Source organism: Pseudophryne corroboree, chromosome 11 (assembly GCF_028390025.1).
Source record: "Pseudophryne corroboree isolate aPseCor3 chromosome 11, aPseCor3.hap2, whole genome shotgun sequence".
Lineage (NCBI taxonomy): Eukaryota > Metazoa > Chordata > Amphibia > Anura > Myobatrachidae > Pseudophryne > Pseudophryne corroboree.
In genome coordinates, this window is record NC_086454.1 from 334,783,391 (window position 1) to 334,802,442 (window position 19,052).

Sequence of the window (19,052 nt, forward strand, 5' to 3'; positions counted from 1 at the left end):
CCAGTGTCATTGTCCACAGATGCGTGCACCACTGCTTGCATCAGCCCTATGGCCTCCTATGTGACCATCTGCGTATGCAGCCATACATGCCAGTGACACTCCCATAGCACGCCCATAGAGGACAATCTTCATGCGTGCTCTAAGCCACCTCCCAGTAATTGCAGAGGGACCGTCAGCACCTCTGAGCATTGTGTGCGGCTGATTCAGGCCTGAAATCTTCTTCCCACTGGGTCTCCTCCATCATGAGAATTATATAATATAGTAGTGGTCAACTTGTTACCCTTCAGCATCTGCCTCCCCAGGAGGCGCCACCATCTGGGTTCTGTTATATGAAGGCAGATCATTAATGTTTTTTCATTATATACATTGCTGATTAGGACTGGTGACGTACAGCTTTCTAGTTTATTATTAATGAATGAATCTATATGTATCAGTTAATCCTCTCTCTATTTGCTTCCAGGTTATTTTCATACCCTTGTACAAAACTTGGTAAATAATGGTTACGTGAGAGATGAGACAGTCCGTGCCGCTCCCTATGACTGGCGAATTGCTCCCAGTAAGTACAGAGAACGTTCCAACACTACATGAATGCAAGACAATATCCCACGTCCACCCCACAACATCCAGCCCAACATGTCCAGCCCAACATGTCCAACCTACCACATCTAGCCCACCACATCCAGCCCAACATGTCCAGCCTACAACATCCAGCCCAACACATCCTGCCCACCACGTCCAGCCCGCCACATACAGCCCATCACATCCAGCCCACCACATCCAGCCCACCACATCCAGCCCACCTCATCCAACCCACCACATCCAGCCCAACACATCCAACCAACCACATCCAGCCCAACACATCCAGCCCACAACATCCAGCCCACCACATCCAGCTCACCACATCCAGCCCAACACGTCCAGCCCACAACATCCAGCCCACCACATCCAGCTCACCACATCCAGCCCAACACATCCAGCTCAACACATCCAACCAACCACATCCAGCCCAAAACATCCATCCAACCACATCCAGCCCACCACATCTAGCCCAACACATCCAGCCCAACACATCCAGTCCACCACACCCAAACACATCCAGCCCACCACGTACAGCCCAACACGTATAGCCTACCACATCAAACCCACCACATCCAACCCACCATGTCCAGCCCAACACGTCCAGCCCACCACGTCCAGCCCTGACTCACTGATGAAATATATCCAGTCTTTGCAGGGTTTATTCAGAAACCCTGTGAGTAAAAGTGATGTCATTTGTTAGACAGACATAAACAATGAGATAACAGATTCTTACATTCATAGAGCATCATTTGCAGAGCACAGGAGATGGCTGATGTACCAGAACATCTAGTCTACGCGTAGCCACCACATGTTATTAGCCTCTGGTTTCCCCAGATCCTTGTCATGTTTGTGACACCAGAATGTCCATTGACATACATATCCCTGAGTATCCAATATCGCTCACATGTTCATTACAATTACATGTGTGTAAAATTAGACTGTTTATAAATATGTCACAATCTCTGACACTGGACCAGCATAGAGTCCTGTTCTGTTATATAATCAGCTATTATGTCAGTCTAGCATGGACTCAATAGAAAGCTGCCCCTTGCCTACCAGCACTTACTGACTGCCTGACACACACAACATTTACCCCCTAGCACTGTATGGATGCAAAGTTCAATTAATCCTGTCAGCACCTCTAACCAACAGGGTGTCAGAGTTCAGAGAGATAGGGGAAGAGAGAGATCAGTGGGGAGAGAAAGAGAGAGAGAGAGAAGGGGACAAAGAGCTGGGGAGATGGTAGAGATGAAATAGATGGGGACTAAACAGTGGGAGAGGGGGGCAGAGATGAGAAAAATGAAGGAAAGGTACAGGGAATACTGGGGACTAGGCCCCCTCATCACCGTCTCCGTCATGTATTACTATACGGCTGTTATTGGGACATACTGGGGATTAGGCAACCTCATCACCGTCTCAGTCATGTGTTACTATACGGCTGTTATTGGGGCATACTGGGGATTAGGCCTCCTCATCACCATCTCAGTCATGTGTCACTATACAGTTGTTATTGCAGCATACTGGGTTTAGGTCTCATCATCACCGTCTCTGTCATGTGTTACTATACGGCTGTTATTGGGACATACAGGGGATCAGGCCTCCTCATCACCGTCTCGGTCATGTATTACTATACGGCTGTTATTGGGGCATACTGGGGATTAGGCCTCCTCATCACCGTCTCTGTCATGTATTACTATACGGCTGTTATTGTGGCATACTGGGGATTAGGCCATCTCATCACCGTCTCCGTCATGTATTACTATACGGCTGTTATTGGGACATACTGGGGTTTAGGCCACCTCCTCGTCACTGTCTATATCAGGTAGAGCCTCTGATACTCATTATGCAGGGTAGAGCCTACATTATACCAGATAGAGCCCTGATATACATTATGCAGGGTAGATCCTACATTATACCAGGTATAGCCCCTGATATACATTATGCCGGGTAGAGCCTACATTATACCAGGTATAGCCCCTGATACACATTATGCAGGGTAGAGCCTACATTATACAAGGTAGAGCCCATGATACACATTATGCAGGGTAGAGCCTACATTATACAAGTTAGAGCCCCTGATATACATTATGCAGGGTCGAGCCATACATTATACCAGGTAGAACCTCTGACACATAGTATACCAGGAGGGGCCTACATTATGCCAGGTAGAGCCCGTGATACACATTGTGCCATGTAGAGCCTACATTATGCCAGGTAGAACACCTGATACACATTATGTAGGGTAGAGCCTATATTATACCAGGAATAACCCTTGATACACATTATGCAGTGTACAGCCTACATTATACCAGGTAGAGCCCCTGGTACACATTATGCAGGGTAGAGCCTACATTATACCAGGTAGAAACTCTGATACACATTATGAAGGGTAGAACCTATATTATACCAGGTAGAACCCCTGATACACATTATGCAGGGTAGAGCCTACATTATAACAGAACCCCTGATACACATTATTCCAGGTAGAGCATGCAGTATGCCAGGTAGAACCCCTGATACACATTATGTAGGGCAGAGGTTCTCAAACTCGGTCCTCGGGGTCACACACAGTGTATGTTTTGCAGGTAACCCAGCAGGTGCACAGGTGTATTAATTACTCACTGACACATTTTAAAAGGTCCACAGGTGGAGCTAATTATTTCACTTGCGATTCTGTGAGGAGACCTGCAAAACATGCACTGTGTGTGCCCCCGAGGACCGAGTTTGAGAACCTCTGATGTAGGGTAAAGCCGATATTATACCAGGTAGAATTCCTGATACACATTACGTAGGGTAGAGCCTACATTATGCCAGGTAGAACCCCTGATACACATTCTGCAGGATAGCACCTACAATATGCCAGGTAGAACCCCTGATACACATTATGCAGGGTAGAGCCTACTGTCATGGCTGAGTTTGTGTGTGAACCTGGAATAGTACTGGACACTGGGTTCGGTCTTGAGCGCATTGGACAGAGTCAGGCTGGCTTAATGATTGATCCGCTCATCCAGATGTGGCAGTCAAGCAGTATGCTCTATGAGGAAAGGTGACCAGCTATGGGTACTGGAACACTGGTGGTGGAAGCCACCAGTGCAATTGGTAGCTGGTTTGTCACCTAATGGAGAGTTACGTGAGGACTGGTGGGTTGACGGAATGTTGGGAGGATCATCAATGCAGGAAAGTCACAGATCGCTGGCTGGAACCAGTGTGATAACTGTTGACGAGGCTAAGGACAACAGCAATGACTGTAGATGAAGCTGAGGACATCAGCAATGACTGTAGAGGAAGCTGAGGGCATCAGCAACACTTGTAGATGAAGCCGAGCATGTTGGCAATGCTTGTAACCAAAGCTGATGATGTCAGCAATACTTGTAAACGAAGCCGAGGACATCGGCAATACTTGTAGACGAAGCTGGGGATGCCAGCAACATTTGTAGCCGAAGCTGAAGATGTCAGCAATTCTTTCAAACAAAGCCGAGGATGTCGGCAATGCTTGTAGATGGAGCTGAGGATGTCAGCAACACAAGTTTCGAGATGCTGGACAGCTGATGTAGCGCAATGGGGATTCCATATGCTGTGCAGTGGAGTGTCGGCACTGCTGGTTTCCCAGTAGCTGTGATGCGGTGGTTCTACACAATGGATACTGCAATGTTGTAGACAGCAGTGGCAGGTTTTCCAGATACTATGGTGCACTACCTTGTGCAGCGGTGAACTGGAAGCTAGCAAGAACCAGCAGAGTCTCTAATGCCACTAGGGATATAGGATAGTTCCTCTGGATCACTGGAGGACTTCCAGTGAATCTGGAGATGCCAGGATGTAGTGGCAGCAATGGCCCTTTAAATCATTCAAGGAGTCAGGCAGTGTGGGGGATTGTAACTTGCACAGCGTCTATTACCAGCACGAGATTCTGGTGCTCACTCCAGGCTGAGAGACACCAAAGCACTGACAGCTTGTTAGTGCTGAGACCTGTAACTTATACCCAGTGCTTACAGCTGAGTGGATGAGCAGCTCACATGAAGCAGAAGGGAATCCGGATTGGACCCTGGAAGGTCAGCTGATCAGGAACTGTCATGGCGATGTCCATAGCTGGTTTTAGAGGGAACTCCGGCGTGGTGTGTGAATAGACAAACAGTAATGGCCGCAGGTAGTGAGAGCACAGGGAGGTGTAGCTGGTGACCACTGGACTTGTGGATGCTGGCACGGAAGTATAGGACAGCATGAAGAATCCTCAATGATTGCTATGCAGACACACGATGCAGAGACTTGCTGAGTTCAGAATTCACACAGAAGGTAATCAACACAGATGCAGCTCATTAGCTGAGAGTGAGTTCAGCACACAGGCAATTCATGGTACTGGAGAGCTGTATTCCCAGTGAGCAGAAAACATGCAGGATATAGGACAGATGTCAGGGGTAAGTCACCAAATGTTATGATTTTAATCAGGATTGTGACAGTACACCCCCCCTACCACCACCACCCTCCCCCCAAACTCCTCTCCTTAATGGGTGGACTCCGGACACTCTTGTATGGACTTGCACACAGACATTTAAAAAAGTGGAAACCAGGGAAACTCAAAACAAATCCTTTGCTGGATTCCTTAGAAGTCTTCCTGATCTTCATCTTCAGAACAGGTAGACCATCCATCATTGACAAAATCTGAATCTCCTTCATCAAGAAGGATTGAGGAACAAACTGCAGAGGAATCCATCCCTGGATCTGAAGTGCGAGTAGATTGGGCTTTTGAAGCTAGCAGTCCACTAAGGCTCAAATTAAATCTTGTCCTGAAGCGGGGTCCCTTCGTACGGAGGCCTGTAGACTGATGGTAACTCTGGAACTTCCTCATGCGAAAAAGCGCAACTGGGAATAACAGAACCTTCCAACACCAAATCTGATTCATCAAGAAATTCACTATCAGAGTCAGAGTGCAAGTCTAAGGTAAGCATAGGTATCTTCTGCTTAGGAATAATGACATCCATAGCATACGATAGTTCAGGGAACTTGGAGCTATGCAACGATTCAGGAATAGAGTCAAAGGATGTATAACCAATTTTCAAATAAACAGCTTGATGTCCTTGAGCTGTCTTTGAAGTCCTCTGAGCCTTGTAGTTTCTAAAATCTTTGATGTATTGATCCATCAGAGCTTAATCTTGCTTAGAGAGCGATGGATCGGAGAACTGACTACTGGGTGAACTTTCTGTAAACTGTATGATTGATGAACTCAAGCGGACTGTCTTTGAAGCAAATTCTTGTCGAACTGCATCTACAAAAGCTGGAAGGTCGTTTAATATTGGATCTTTGGACTCAATGAGAGGATTAACCCATTCCAAAGCTTTGCCTCTAAAGAAATATAGTAAATATTTAATTGCGTTAGCAGGAGTTATACTTATCAAAGATGCTGACTCAGTCTCAGTGAAGTATTGGCGTGTTAATGCACGGAATTGGGCATAATCGCCATCCAAGTAAATAGGTGCTGGAGTATCAAATGGATGGATTGACAGGAGTCCATTACTTGAATCACTAGATTGAACCAGATCGGGTTTGGAGGAACCGAAATCGGTAGGAGCCGAAGGAGACTTTAGGCAGATGGGTGGGACCGGGATGGGTCCAGAGATGATTGGATCAGTAGAGGTGGAATCTGAGTGTTCAGGCAGCTCATCTTTAAGCTGGACTGTGCTGGATGCACTATTAGAAAAGGATGGACCAAAGTTCATGTCTGTATCTGAAACCTTAGCCCTGGATACCTCCCTTGACGCTGAAACACTGGAACTCTCCCTTGGAGCATGCAAATCCAGTGCCCCTCCTGGGGTTAAGAGATTAGACGCTTCTTTTGAGGTAGGAAACTCTGATGCCACTTCTTGAGCCTGAACAATGGATACCCCACCAGGGGACAGCAAAATGGTTACTTCTTCTCAAGCCGCTGGGTCGGACGCCCCTTCCGGGGCTAAACCAGGGAACACCCCTTCTGTGGTTAGAATATCAGATGCCTCTTGTCAGGAATCAGCATTCAGTGCCATCTCACTTACCAGCGCGCTGGTGTGCAGGCCTCCGGAGGTCACGGCCCCAGTCTGTGGCTGCCTGAATGCTCTATCCGCGGGCACGGTGCCCATTGTCATTGTGTACAGACCATCACCTGTGACTGTTGTTATACCTCTGGCAGCTTCTTTGCTCAAACCATCAGTATTGTTATTGTGCTTCAGTGACTGTTCATACCTCTGTGTGCTAATAAATATCATTGCGCGCATGCGCAGGAATCTTCTACAGCCTCCTCGTTTCCTCCACTGCACCACCACTGACCCACTAGTGCCCCCCCCGGGTACAGACACAGTTACAGACCTGACAGTTTGTTCAAGGCCTCAGAGTGTGGGGGCAGGGGCCCTTCAAAGTTTAGTGTCACGACTCTATGGTCAAAAGGTTGCACAACAGCAGATTATACAGTTCCTGCAAGGGATGTCTTCCCGACTGGACACTTTATAACAGTCTCTTCCAAGTTCTGTTACTCCAGCTTCAGCCTCAGCTCCAGTTTCCAGTTCCACAGCTTCAGGTCCTCCAGTTGCTACCTCTGCAGAGTCTCGTCTCCATCTGCCTATGCCTAGTAAATTCGATGGCAATTCCAAAATGTGTTGTGGATTCCTGAATCAGTGTGAAGTCCACTTTGAATTGCTGCCGCACAACTTCCCGACACCTAGGACAAAGGTTGCATACATTGTATCCCTCCTGACTGGTCCTGCCTTGAATTGGGTCTCCCCATTATGGCAGCGAGCAGATTCTCTCCTAAACAATTATACAAAATTTTGATGCTGCATTCTGACGCATCTTTGATGAACCTGGGTGTACAACATCTGCTTCTTCAGACATCCTCCATATTCGCCAGGGAACATGCACCGTGGGACAATATGTCATCCAGTTCCAGACATTGGCATCAGAGGTTAAATGGAATAATCAAGCGTTGGTTGCTGTATTCTGGCATGGACTGTCTGATCGTATAAAAGATGAGTTGGCAACTCGAGATCTCCCAGAGCAACTGGAAGCTTTAATCTCCCTATGTGTGAAACTAGATCTGCGTTTACGCAAAAGAAGCAGTGAACGTGACCCTCAAAAGCATCAGGCTATGCCTCAAGTACAGTCCCTACCCACTACTTCTGATGAGCCTATGCAAGTGAATAGGTCCTGTTTAACCCCTGAGGAGCGGTCAAGAAGGTTACGGGAGAGACTGTGCTTATATTGTGCTGCTGCTGGTCACATGATTGGTTCCTGTCCTTCTTGTTCGGGAAACGCCAGATCCTAACTTGCAAAGGAGGAGTCAAGTTAGGAATTTCAGCCAAAGCTCCTTCTTCTCGAGACCTCATCCTCCCTGTAACATTGGAAACAGAGAGTGGATTACATACCTTTTCTGCTTTAGTAGATTGTGGTGCTGCTGGGAAATTTATTACACAAGCTGCAGTTGATAAGATCCATCTACCTGTTTTAAAGTTGTCTTGCCCAGTCTACCTCACTTCCGTGGATGGTAGTCGTATTGCCGAGGGTTCCATCAACCAGCAGACTAAGCCAGTGGTCCTGGGAGTGGGCTTCCTCCATTCCGAGTTCATTGAACTGTTGGTCATCCCTAAAGCCACTCATGAGATCCTACTGGGCATGTCCTTCTTGTTTCCATTCCTGTTTGGCTCAAATATGTCCCGTGAGATCTTCAGAGTTAAAACCCCAGTCTAGACTTCCTGAGGCCTACAAGGATTTTGCTGATGTCTTCAGTGAAAAGGTCTCTGACGTTTTGCCTCCCCATCGAGAATGGGATTGTCCCATTGATCTCCTCCCCGGGAAAAAGCCACCCAAAGGATGCACAGATCCTCTCTCCGTTCCTGAAACCCTCGCCATGAGTAAGTACATAAGACAAAATCTGCAGAAAGGGTTCATCCGTCCTTCCTCATCTCCAGCAGGAGCGGGGTTTTTCTTTGTCAAGAAAAAAGACGGAGGATTACGCGCCCCTGCATCGATTACCGAGGTTTAAATGATATTACTATTAAGAACAGCTACCTTCTGCCATTAATCACGGAACTATTCGACAGAGTCAAAGGTGTCAGTATCTTCACCAAGCTAGATCTCCATGGGGCATAGAATCTCATCAGATCCGAAGTGGCGATGAGTGGAAAACCGCCTTCAACACTTGCGATGGCCACTACGAATATCTAGTGATGCCCTTCAGCCTAAGTAATGCCCTGGCGGTATTCCAGAACTTTGTCAATTAAATATTTTGAGACATATTGTACAAGTATATGGTAGTCTACCTCGACATCCTGATCTTCTCCTATGACTTGGCCTCCCATCGCCAACAAGTGAAAGAGGTTCTTCGATGTCTTCAACAGAATCATCTTTATGGGAAACTGTCCAAGTGTACTTTTGAAACTTCTTCAATGCCCTTCTTAGGGTACATAATTTCCGGTTCCGATCTTCAAATGGATCCAGCCAAGTTGGAAGCCATAGAGAACTGGTCTCTTCCCACTACACTCAAGTCAATTCAGCATTTCATTGGCTTCGCCAACTACTATAGAAAAGTTATCAAAGGATTCTCCATATTGATAGCTCCCATTACTTGCCTCATTCGGAAAGGGGTGAGTCCTTCCCAGTGGTCTGAAGAAGCATTGTCTGCCTTTCGAAAAATTAAACAAGCTTTTGTTTCAGCTCCTGTGTTACAGCAGCCAGATGTCAACAGGGCTTTCGTTTTAGAGGTGGACGCCTCGACGGTTGGCGTTGGCGCAGTCTTGTCCCAAGCGGGCGCCGATGGTAATACTCACCCTTGTGGGTTCTTTTCCCGTAGATTCTCACCCACCGAGATGAACTACTCCATCGGAGACCAGGAGCTGCTAGCAATTAAACTGGCCCTCGAAGAATGGAGATATCTGTTAGAGGGCACCAAGTTTCCCATCACCATCTTTACCGACCACAAAAACCTCTTTACCTGAAGGCAGCACAGTGTCTGAATCCTCGACAAGCAAGGTGGGCCTTATTCTTTTCCCATTTTCATTTCAAGTTGCAGTTTCATCCTGGCTCTCAGAATGTCAAAGCGGACGCCTTATCACGCTCCATGAGTGCTAATGAAGAATCTTCAGAACAAGTTTCTCGACCAGTTCTCAATCCTGTGGTTTTTGCTTCCACTAATGTGTCTCCAGCTCCGCCTCCTGGCAAGATGTTCATTTCACCTGAGCTTCATCCAAATCTTCTGTCTTGGGCTCACACTTCCAAGTTCACTGGTCATCCTGGAATCCTTAAAACTTATAAGTTCTTGTAGCAATCCTATTGGTGGCCGCATATGAAAGCCGATATACAAGAATTTGTAGCTTCATGTCCCAAATGCGCCCAGCATAAAGTTCCTCATCAAGCTCCTACTGGTCAACTGTTGCCCAATTCCATACCAAGTAGTCCCTGGTCTCATCTGTCGATCGATTTATTTCAGATCTACCTCCCTCCAAGGGAGGTAGATGGGTAGTGGTCGACAGGTTCTCTAAGATGGCCCACTTCATTCCTCTCATTGGCTTGCCCCCTGCTCTAAAACTTGCACAATTATTTTTACGTGAAATCTTTAGATTACATGGACTTCCAACCAAGACAATTTCTGACCGTGGAGTTCAATTTGTGGCAAGATTCTGGAGGGCCTTATGTTCCGCCTTGCAAGTCAAACTCAAGTTTTCCACAGCATACCATCCGCAAACGAATGGGCAGACAGAGAGAGTAAACCAGGAGCTTGAGACCTTTCTAAGACTCTACATCTTTTCTTCACAAGACGACTGGGTGGATATGTTGCCCTGGGCCGAATTTGCTAAAAACTTCCATTATCACTCAGCCACCAATACTACTCATTTCTTTGCAGTTTATGGTCAACATCCCAGAGTTCCAGATTTTCAAGATCTTCCTGTTGTTGATGTACCCACTGCTTCTTCAGTTCTTTAGCAGTTCTCTCAGATTTGGAAAAAGATTCACCTTTCTCTCAAGAAAGCATTTAACAAGTACAAAGTCTTTGCAGATCGGAAAAGGCGAGCAGTTCCAAGTTTAAAGCCAGGTGATAAAGTCTGGTTATCCACCAGTAACCTCCATCTCAGAGTTCCTTCTATGAAGTTTGCTCCATGGATCATTGGTCCATTTCCTGTTGAACGTGTCATCAATCCAGTGGCATACAAGCTGAAGTTACCTGCTTATTTAAAAATCCCGAACTCATTTCATATTTCTCTCCTCAGACCTTTGATTCTTAACCGTTTCCAGAAAGCTCTTCCAGTGGCTCCAAAAGTTCAAACTCATCGGGTATAGAGTACAAGGTTGAGAAGATCTTGGATTCCCGACATCGGTATGGTCGTCTACAGTATCTGATTGACTGGTCCAGGTATGGTCCTGAGGAGAGGAGTTGGATTAATGCCACTGATGTACATGCTGCAAGGTTAGTTCAAGCCTTTCATAGACTTTTTCCTTTCAAGCCTCGTGGGTGTTCGATGCCCACCCATAAAGGGGGGGTACTGTCAGGAATCTGCATTCAATGGCATCTCACTTACCAGCGCACTGGTGTGCAGGCCTCCGGAGGTCACGGCCCCAGTCTGTGGCTGCATGAATGCTCTATCTGTGGGCACGGTGCCCATTGTCATTGTGTACCCCTGAAGTCCATCTAGTGTGTACCCACCATCTGTGCAGCATGGGCGCCGCCATGACACTTGCGGTTAGCTGACCTGCAAACACCCAATCCTGCGCTGTGTCTGCACACATGATTCAAGCATCCAATGCCTGCTGTCCAGGGGGTATAAATCCAGAACATCGGCTCAGTCTTATCACCTTGAACAACGTGTCACATCCAGTGTACAGTGTTGCCTGGCTCCAGTCTCCTGTCTCCAGTGATTTCCTTGCTCCAGTTTCTCCGTGGAACTACAGGCTCCAGCCATCCTGCTCTGCTACAACTCCTTCCACAGTCAGCTTCCACCTCTGCTTGCAGTAAGAGACTCTCTCCAGGAGCTACTTACCATTCTCACCTGTGTGTTGTTTATCTGCGTTCAGCACTGTGCTATTCCATCTGGCACTTAAAACAACCAGCTTTCAATTTACAAACTGTCTCCTGCTTTGGCCTTGCTTGGCTCTGTGGACTTGTGCATATATACAGACTGTGTGAATCTATTGCTGTTGGATTCCAAACCAATCTCCGGAGTTACTATTGCCTGTGTTCACTGTTATCAGCTGCATTACTATTGTCTGCATATTGGATCCTGTTACCATCGACTTCCAAGTCGACCATCAATGTTTGCCATCGGCTTCCAGGCCGGTCATCACTGTTATTAATTTCACTGGTTTACAGATCATCACCTGTGACTTTTGATATCCCTCTGTAAGCTTCTTTGCTTAAACCATCAGTATTGTTATTGTGCTTCAGTGACTGTTCATACCTCTGTGTGCTAATAAATATCATTGCGCACATGCGCAGGAATCTTCTACAGCCTCCTCGTTTCCTCCACAGCACCACCACTGACCCACTAGTGCCCCCTCCGGGTACAGACACAGTTACAGACCTGACACCTCTCTTGAGACTATAGAGTCTATCACCCTTCCGGGTGCAGAAAGTTCAGATGCCCCACCTTGGGCTGAACCCTTGGATACCTCTCCAGGGGCTGCAGGAACAGATGCCCCACTTGGGGCTAGGGAGTCAGAGGACTCTTTAGTGAAAAGAGTTTTTAATGACTTCCTTCGGTGCCCAAATTGAAAATTGGATCTTCCTGTACTAGGACCCCAATCATAGAGTTGAGCAGTATGCTCTATGAGGAAAGGTGACCAGAAATGGGTATTGGAACACTGGTGGTGGAAGCCACCAGTGCAATGGGTAGCTGGGTTGTCACTTAATGGAGAGTCACGTGAGGACTGGTGGGTTGACGGAATGCTGGGAGGATCAGCAATGCAGGAAAGTCACAGATCACTGGCTGGAGCCAGTGTGATAGCTGTTGACGAGGCTAAGGACAACAGCAATGACTGTAGATGAAGCTAAGAGTATCAGTAGTAACTGTAGACGTAGCTGAGGACATCAGAAATGACTTTAGAGGAAGCTGAGGGCATCAGCAATAATTGTTAACGAGGATGGAGACATCACCAATTACTGTATAGGAAGCTGAAGGCATCAGCAACACTTGTAGACGAGGCTGAGGAGGTCGGCAATACTTGAAGATGAAGTTGAGGACATCAGCAATACTTGTAGATGAAGCCGAGGATGTCGGTAATTCTTGTAGACGAAGCTGAGGATGTCAGCAATACTTGTAAACAAAGCCGAGGATGTCAGCAATGCATGTAGACGAAGCTGAGGATGTCAGCAATCCTTGTAGATGAAGCCAAGGATGTTGGCAATATTTGTAACTGAAGCTGAGGACGTCAGCAATACTTGTAACCCGAAGCTGAGGATGTCGGCAATGCTTGTAACCGAAGCTGAGGATATCAGCAATACTTGTAACCACAGCTGATGATGTCAGCAATACTTGTAAACGAAGCCGAGGACGCTGGCAATGCTTGTAGACGAAAGCTGAGGATGTCAGCAATACTTGTAACTGAAGTGAGGACTCAGCAATACTTGTAAATGAAACCGAGGACGTCGGCAATGCTTGTAGATGAAGCTGAGGATGTCAGCAATACTTGTACAAGAAGCCAAGGACATCGGCAATGCTTGTAAACGAAGCTGGGGATGCCATAAACACTTGTAGCCAAAGCTGAGGCTGTCAGCAATTCTTTCAAATGAAGCCGAGGATGTCGGCAATACTTGTAGCCGAAGCCGAGGATGTCAGTAATGCTTGTAGACGGAGCTGAGAATGTCAGCAACACAGGGTTCCAGATGCTGAGGAGCTGAGGTAGCGCAATGGGGATTCCGTATGCTGTGCAGTGCAGTGTCGGCACTGCTGGTTTCCCAGTAGCTGTGATGCGGTGGTTCTGCACAATGGATACTGCAAGGTTGTAGACAGCAGTGGCAGGTTTTCCGGATACTATGGTGCGCTACCTTGCGCAGCGGTGAACGGGAAGCTGGCAAGAACCAGCAGATTCTCTAATGCCACTAGGGATATAGGATAGTTCCTCTGGATCACTGGAGGACATCCAGTGAATCTGGAAATGCCAGGATGTAGTGGCAGCGATGGCCCTTTAAATCATCCAGGTCGTCATCGCGCACCGCACAGCAAAGGTCCTCTCCACGAAGGAAAACTAGACGCTAAGCGTCTAGTTCCCTTCGTGGAGAGGACCTTTGCTGTGCGGATCACGATGACGTCAACGCGCACCGCACATCCTTACAGTTAAGGTCCTCTCCAGGAAGGGAAACTAGACACGTAGCGTCTAGTTTCCCTTCACAGCGGGCAGCCCACGAAGGGAAACTAGATGCGGAGCGTCTAGTTTCCCTTCACAGCGGGCAGCAGGGGGCACCACAGCAGCAGTGGATGTTGCCATGGTGCGGCGCCCTCCGGAAGGCGGCGCCCCGGGCAAAAGTCCTGCTTGCCCGTGGCAAGATCCGCTACTGTATAGGACAGCATGAAGAATCCTCAGTGATTGCTGTACAGACACACCATGCAGAGACTTGCTGAGTTCAGAATTCACACAGAAGGTAATCAATACAGATGCAGCTCGTTAGCAGAGAGTGAATTCAGCACACAGGGAATTCATGGTACTGGAGAGCTGTATTCCCAGTGAGCAGAAAACATGCAGGATATAGGACATTATACCAGGGAGAGCCCCTGATACACATTATGTAGGGTAGAGCCTACATTATGCCAGATAGAGCCCCTGATACACATTATTCAGGGTAGAGCCTACATTACCAGGCAGAGCCCCCGATACACATTATGCAGGGTAGTGCCTACATTATGCCAGGTAGAGCCCCTGATACACATTATGCAGGGTAGAGCCTACATTATGCCATGTAGAGCCCCTGATAAACATTATGCAGGGTAGAGCTTACATTATGCCAGATAGAGCCCCTGATACACATTATGCAGGGTAGAGCCTACATTACGCCAGGTAGAGCCCCTGATACACATTATGCAGGTTAGAGCCTACATTATACCATGTAGAGCCCCTGATAAACATTATGCAGAGTAGAGCTTACATTATGCCAGATAGATCCTCTGATACACATTATGCAGGGTAGAGCCTACATTATGCCAGGTAGAGCCCCTGATACACATTATGTAGGGTAGAGCCTACATTATACCAGGTAGAACCTCTGATACACATTATGCAGGGTAGAGCCTACTTTATGCCAGGTAGAGCCCCTGATACACATTATGCAGGGTAGAGCCTACATTATACCAGGTAAAGCCCCTGATACCCATTATGCAGGGTAGAGCCTACATTATGCCAAGTAGAGCCCCTGTTACACATTATGCAGGGTAGAGCCTACATTATGCCAGGTAGAGCCCCTAATACATATTGGGGGTCATTCCGGGTTGTTCGCTCGCTAGCAGATTTTAGCAGCATTGCACACGCTAGGCTGCCGCCCTCTGGGAGTGTATCTTAGCTTAGCAGAATAGCGAACGAAAGATTAGCAGAATTGTAAATAGAAAATTCTTAGCAGTTTCTGTCTTCTGAGTAGCTCCAGACCTACTCACAGATTGCGATCAGCTCAGGCCGTTTCGTTCCTGGTTTGACGTCACAAACACGCCCTGCGTTCTGCCAGCCACTCCCCCGTTTCTCCAGACACTCCCGCATTTTTTCCTGGCACGCCTGCGTTTTTCCGCACACTCCCAGAAAATGGCCAGTTTCCGCCCAGAAACACCCAATTCCTGTCAATCACACTCCGATCACTTCAACGATGAAAATTCTTCGTTCGGACGTGAGTAAATCTACTTTGTGCTAAAATACTTACCGCATGCGCACTGCGTACCATGCGCATGCGCATTTTTGCCTTAATCGCTCCGTTGCGAAAAACGGCAACGAGCGAACAACTCGGAATGACCCCCATTATGCAGGGTAGATCCAACATTATGCCACATAGAGCCCCTGATACACATTATGCAGGGTAGAGCATACATTATGCCAGGTAGAGCCCCTAATACACATTATGCAGGGTAGAGCCGACATTATGCCACGTAGAGCCCCTAATACACATTATGCAGGGTAGAGCCTACATTATGCCAGGTAGAGCCCCCGATACACATTTTCAGGGTAGATCCCCTGATACACATTATGTAGGGTAGAGCCTACATTATACCAGGTAGAGCCCCCGATACACATTATGCAGTATAGAGCCTACATTATACCAGGTAGAGCCCCTCATACACATTTTGCAGTGTAGAGCCTACATTATACCAGCTAAAGCCCCTGATATACATTATGCAGGGTAGAGCCTACATTATACCAGGTAGAGCTCCTAATACACATTATGCAGAGTAGAGCCTACATTATGCTAGGTAGAGCCCCTGATACACATTATGCAGGGTAGAGCCTACATTATACCACAAAGAGCCCCTGATACACATTATGTAGGGTAGAGCCTTCATTATACCAGGTAGAACCTCTGATACACATTATGCAGTGTAGAGCCTACATTATGCCAGGTAGAGCCCCTGATACACATTATGCAGGGTAGAGCCTACATTATGCCAGGTAAAGCCCCTAATACACATTATGCAGGGTAGATCCGACATTATGCCACATAGAGCCCCTGATACACATTATGCAGGGTAGAGCATACATTATGCCAGGTAGAGCCCCTAATACACATTATGCAGGGTAGAGCCGACATTATGCCACGTAGAGCCCCTAATACACATTATGCAGGTTAGAGCATACATTATGCCAGGTAGAGCCCCTGATACACATTATACCAGGTGGGTCCCGATACACATTATGCCAGGTAGAGCCCCTTATACACATTATACAGCAACGATAAGCTACATTGCTGCCCAGCAACCGTTCTATATAATACTGCAACAAGTAGCTAGGCCCTGCAGCTTCCTAGTGCCGACACACGTTCTGGTGCAGACTTCCGGGTGTTACTGACGGTTCTGCGCCCACAGTGCATATGCACTTATGATAGCACAGTGGTACTGCAGGCAGATACAATATACTGACAGAGACCTGACCATTAGAAATACCTGTGACTCTTCCCTTATATAGTCAGAATGCTATGCTATGAAGTGGTTCTTAGCACCTTTTAGCGGCGGTCTAGTCTTTTTGAAGACTTTTGAACAATAAACACCTTGACTTTACAACAAGTGCGTCCATATCCTCCGACTAACGGAACTGCACAAAATGCTGTTCTGTTCTCCGCCTGTCCTAAAGTGAGTGTCTACTAGCACCAGCCTCTGCCAGCTACCAATGCTAAGGCCTTGTAAATGGTCAGTGACCAGTGAGGAACCATGAGGTGTGGCAGCAGCATGTTTTTGCATACACAGCAGCAAGCGGTCAAGGTGCCAGAGGTAGGAGCCTGAGTAGAAACGTGGTTCCATGTTTCACATGGCAGGAGCCTGGTGGTGGCAGCAAAAATACCCACTCACTGCGCAGTGGGTGGAGTCAGTAGCATGCGGTTACTGGCAGTAATTTGGAATCCCCTATTGGCCCTGGCCCTGTGTGACCCAAAACCAATCTGTGATCGCCTGGTGCAGGCAGTGATGGTGCATCCGGTCACACCTGTATTACCTCCACCCTTTATATTGCCTCCACCCTATATTAACTTTACCCTTTATATAATATTGCATCTACCCTATATTACCTCTACCCTATATATAACCCCCACCCTATATAATAACGCCACCCTATATATAACCCCACCCTATATATTACCCCTACACTAAATAATAACTCCACCCTATTTATTACCCCCACCCTATATAATACCTCCACCCTATATAAATCCACCCTATTTATTACTCCCACCCTATATACAGGTGAAACTCTGAAAATTAGAATATTGTGCAAAAGTTCATTTATTTCAGTAATTCAACCTAAAAGGTGAAACTAATATATTAAATAAACTTATTACATGCAAAGTGAGATATTGCAAGCCTTTATTTGTTATAATTGATGATTGCGGCTTACAGATTAAGAAAACCCCAAATCCAAAATCTCAGAAAATGGGATTTTAATTACCTACTGGTAAATCCTTTTCTCGTAGTCCGTAGAGGATACTGGGGTCCACATTAGTACCATGGGGTATAGACGGGTCCACTAGGAGCCATGGGCACTTTAATAAATCAATAGTGTGGGCTGGCTCCTCCCTCTGTGCCCCTCCTACCAGACTCTAGAAACTGTGCCCGAGGAGACGGACATACTTCAAGAGAAGAATTTAACTGAACAGTGGTGAGATTCAAACCAGCACACAAAAACAAGAGGAAAGCCATGAAAAGGAACAGCAACAGCTGAACCAACAATGGCCCTCATTCCGAGTTGTTCGCTCGCAAGCTGCTTTTAGCAGCTATGCACACGCTAAGCCGCCGCCTACTGGGAGTGAATCTTAGCTTATCAAAATTGCGAACGAAAGATTCGCAATATTGCGAAAAGACTTCTCTGTGCAGTTTCTGAGTAGCTCCAGACTTACTCGGCATCTGCGATCAGTTCAGTGCTTGTCGTTCCTGGTTTGACGTCACAAACACACCCAGCGTTCGCCCAGACACTCCTCCGTTTCTCCAGCCACTCCCGAGTTTTTCCCAGAAACGGTAGCGTTTTTTCACACACTCCCATAAAACGGCCAGTTTCCGCCCAGAAACACCCACTTCCTGTCAATCACATTACGATCACCAGAACGAAGAAAAAACCTCGTAATGCCATGAGTAAAATACCTAACTGCATAGCAAATTTACTTGGCGCAGTCGCACTGCGGACATTGCGCATGCGCATTAGCGACTATTCGCTCCGTTACGAGAAAAAAATAACGAGCGAACAACTCGGAATGACCCCCAATGGGTCTAATTCTGAGTTGATCGCAGCAGCAAATTTGTTAGCAGTTAGGCAAAACCATGTGCACTGCAGGGGGGACAGATATAACATGTGCAGAGAGAGTTAGATTTGGGTGGGGTGTATTCAAACTGAAATCTAAATTGCAGTGTAAAAATAAAGCAGCCAGTATTTACCCTGCACAGAAACAAAATAACCCACCCAAATCTAACTCTCTCTGCAAATGTTATATCTGCCCCCCCTGCAGTACACATGGGGGGTCATTCCGAGTTGTTCGCTCGTTGCTTATTTTCGCAACGGAGCGATTAAGGCAAAAATGCGCATGCGCTAAGTATTTTAGCTCAAAACTTAGTAGATTTACTCACGTCCGAATGAAGAATTTTTATCGTTGAAGTGTTCGGAGTGTGATTGACAGGAAGTGGGTGTTTCTGGGCGGAAACTGACCGTTTTCTGGGAGTGTGCGGAAAAACGCAGGCGTGCCAGAATAAAACGCGGGAGTGTCTGGAGAAACGGGGGAGTGGCTGGCCGAACGCAGGGCGTGTTTGTGACGTCAAACCAGGAACAAAACGGGCTGAGCTGATCGCAGTGTAGGAGTA

The 19,052-nt window shown here is 47.1% G+C and overlaps 1 protein-coding gene across 2 annotated transcripts in view; it reads left to right on the forward strand.

The window, feature by feature from the left end:
• LCAT (lecithin-cholesterol acyltransferase) overlaps positions 1-19,052 on the forward strand; it is a 94,871-nt gene that overhangs the window by 60,925 nt on the left and 14,894 nt on the right. For both annotated transcript variants that reach the window (XM_063946239.1, XM_063946240.1), the window contains exon 5: positions 461-556. In XM_063946239.1, the coding sequence (XP_063802309.1) occupies positions 461-556 (96 nt within the window). The remainder of the gene's footprint in view (positions 1-460; positions 557-19,052) is intronic.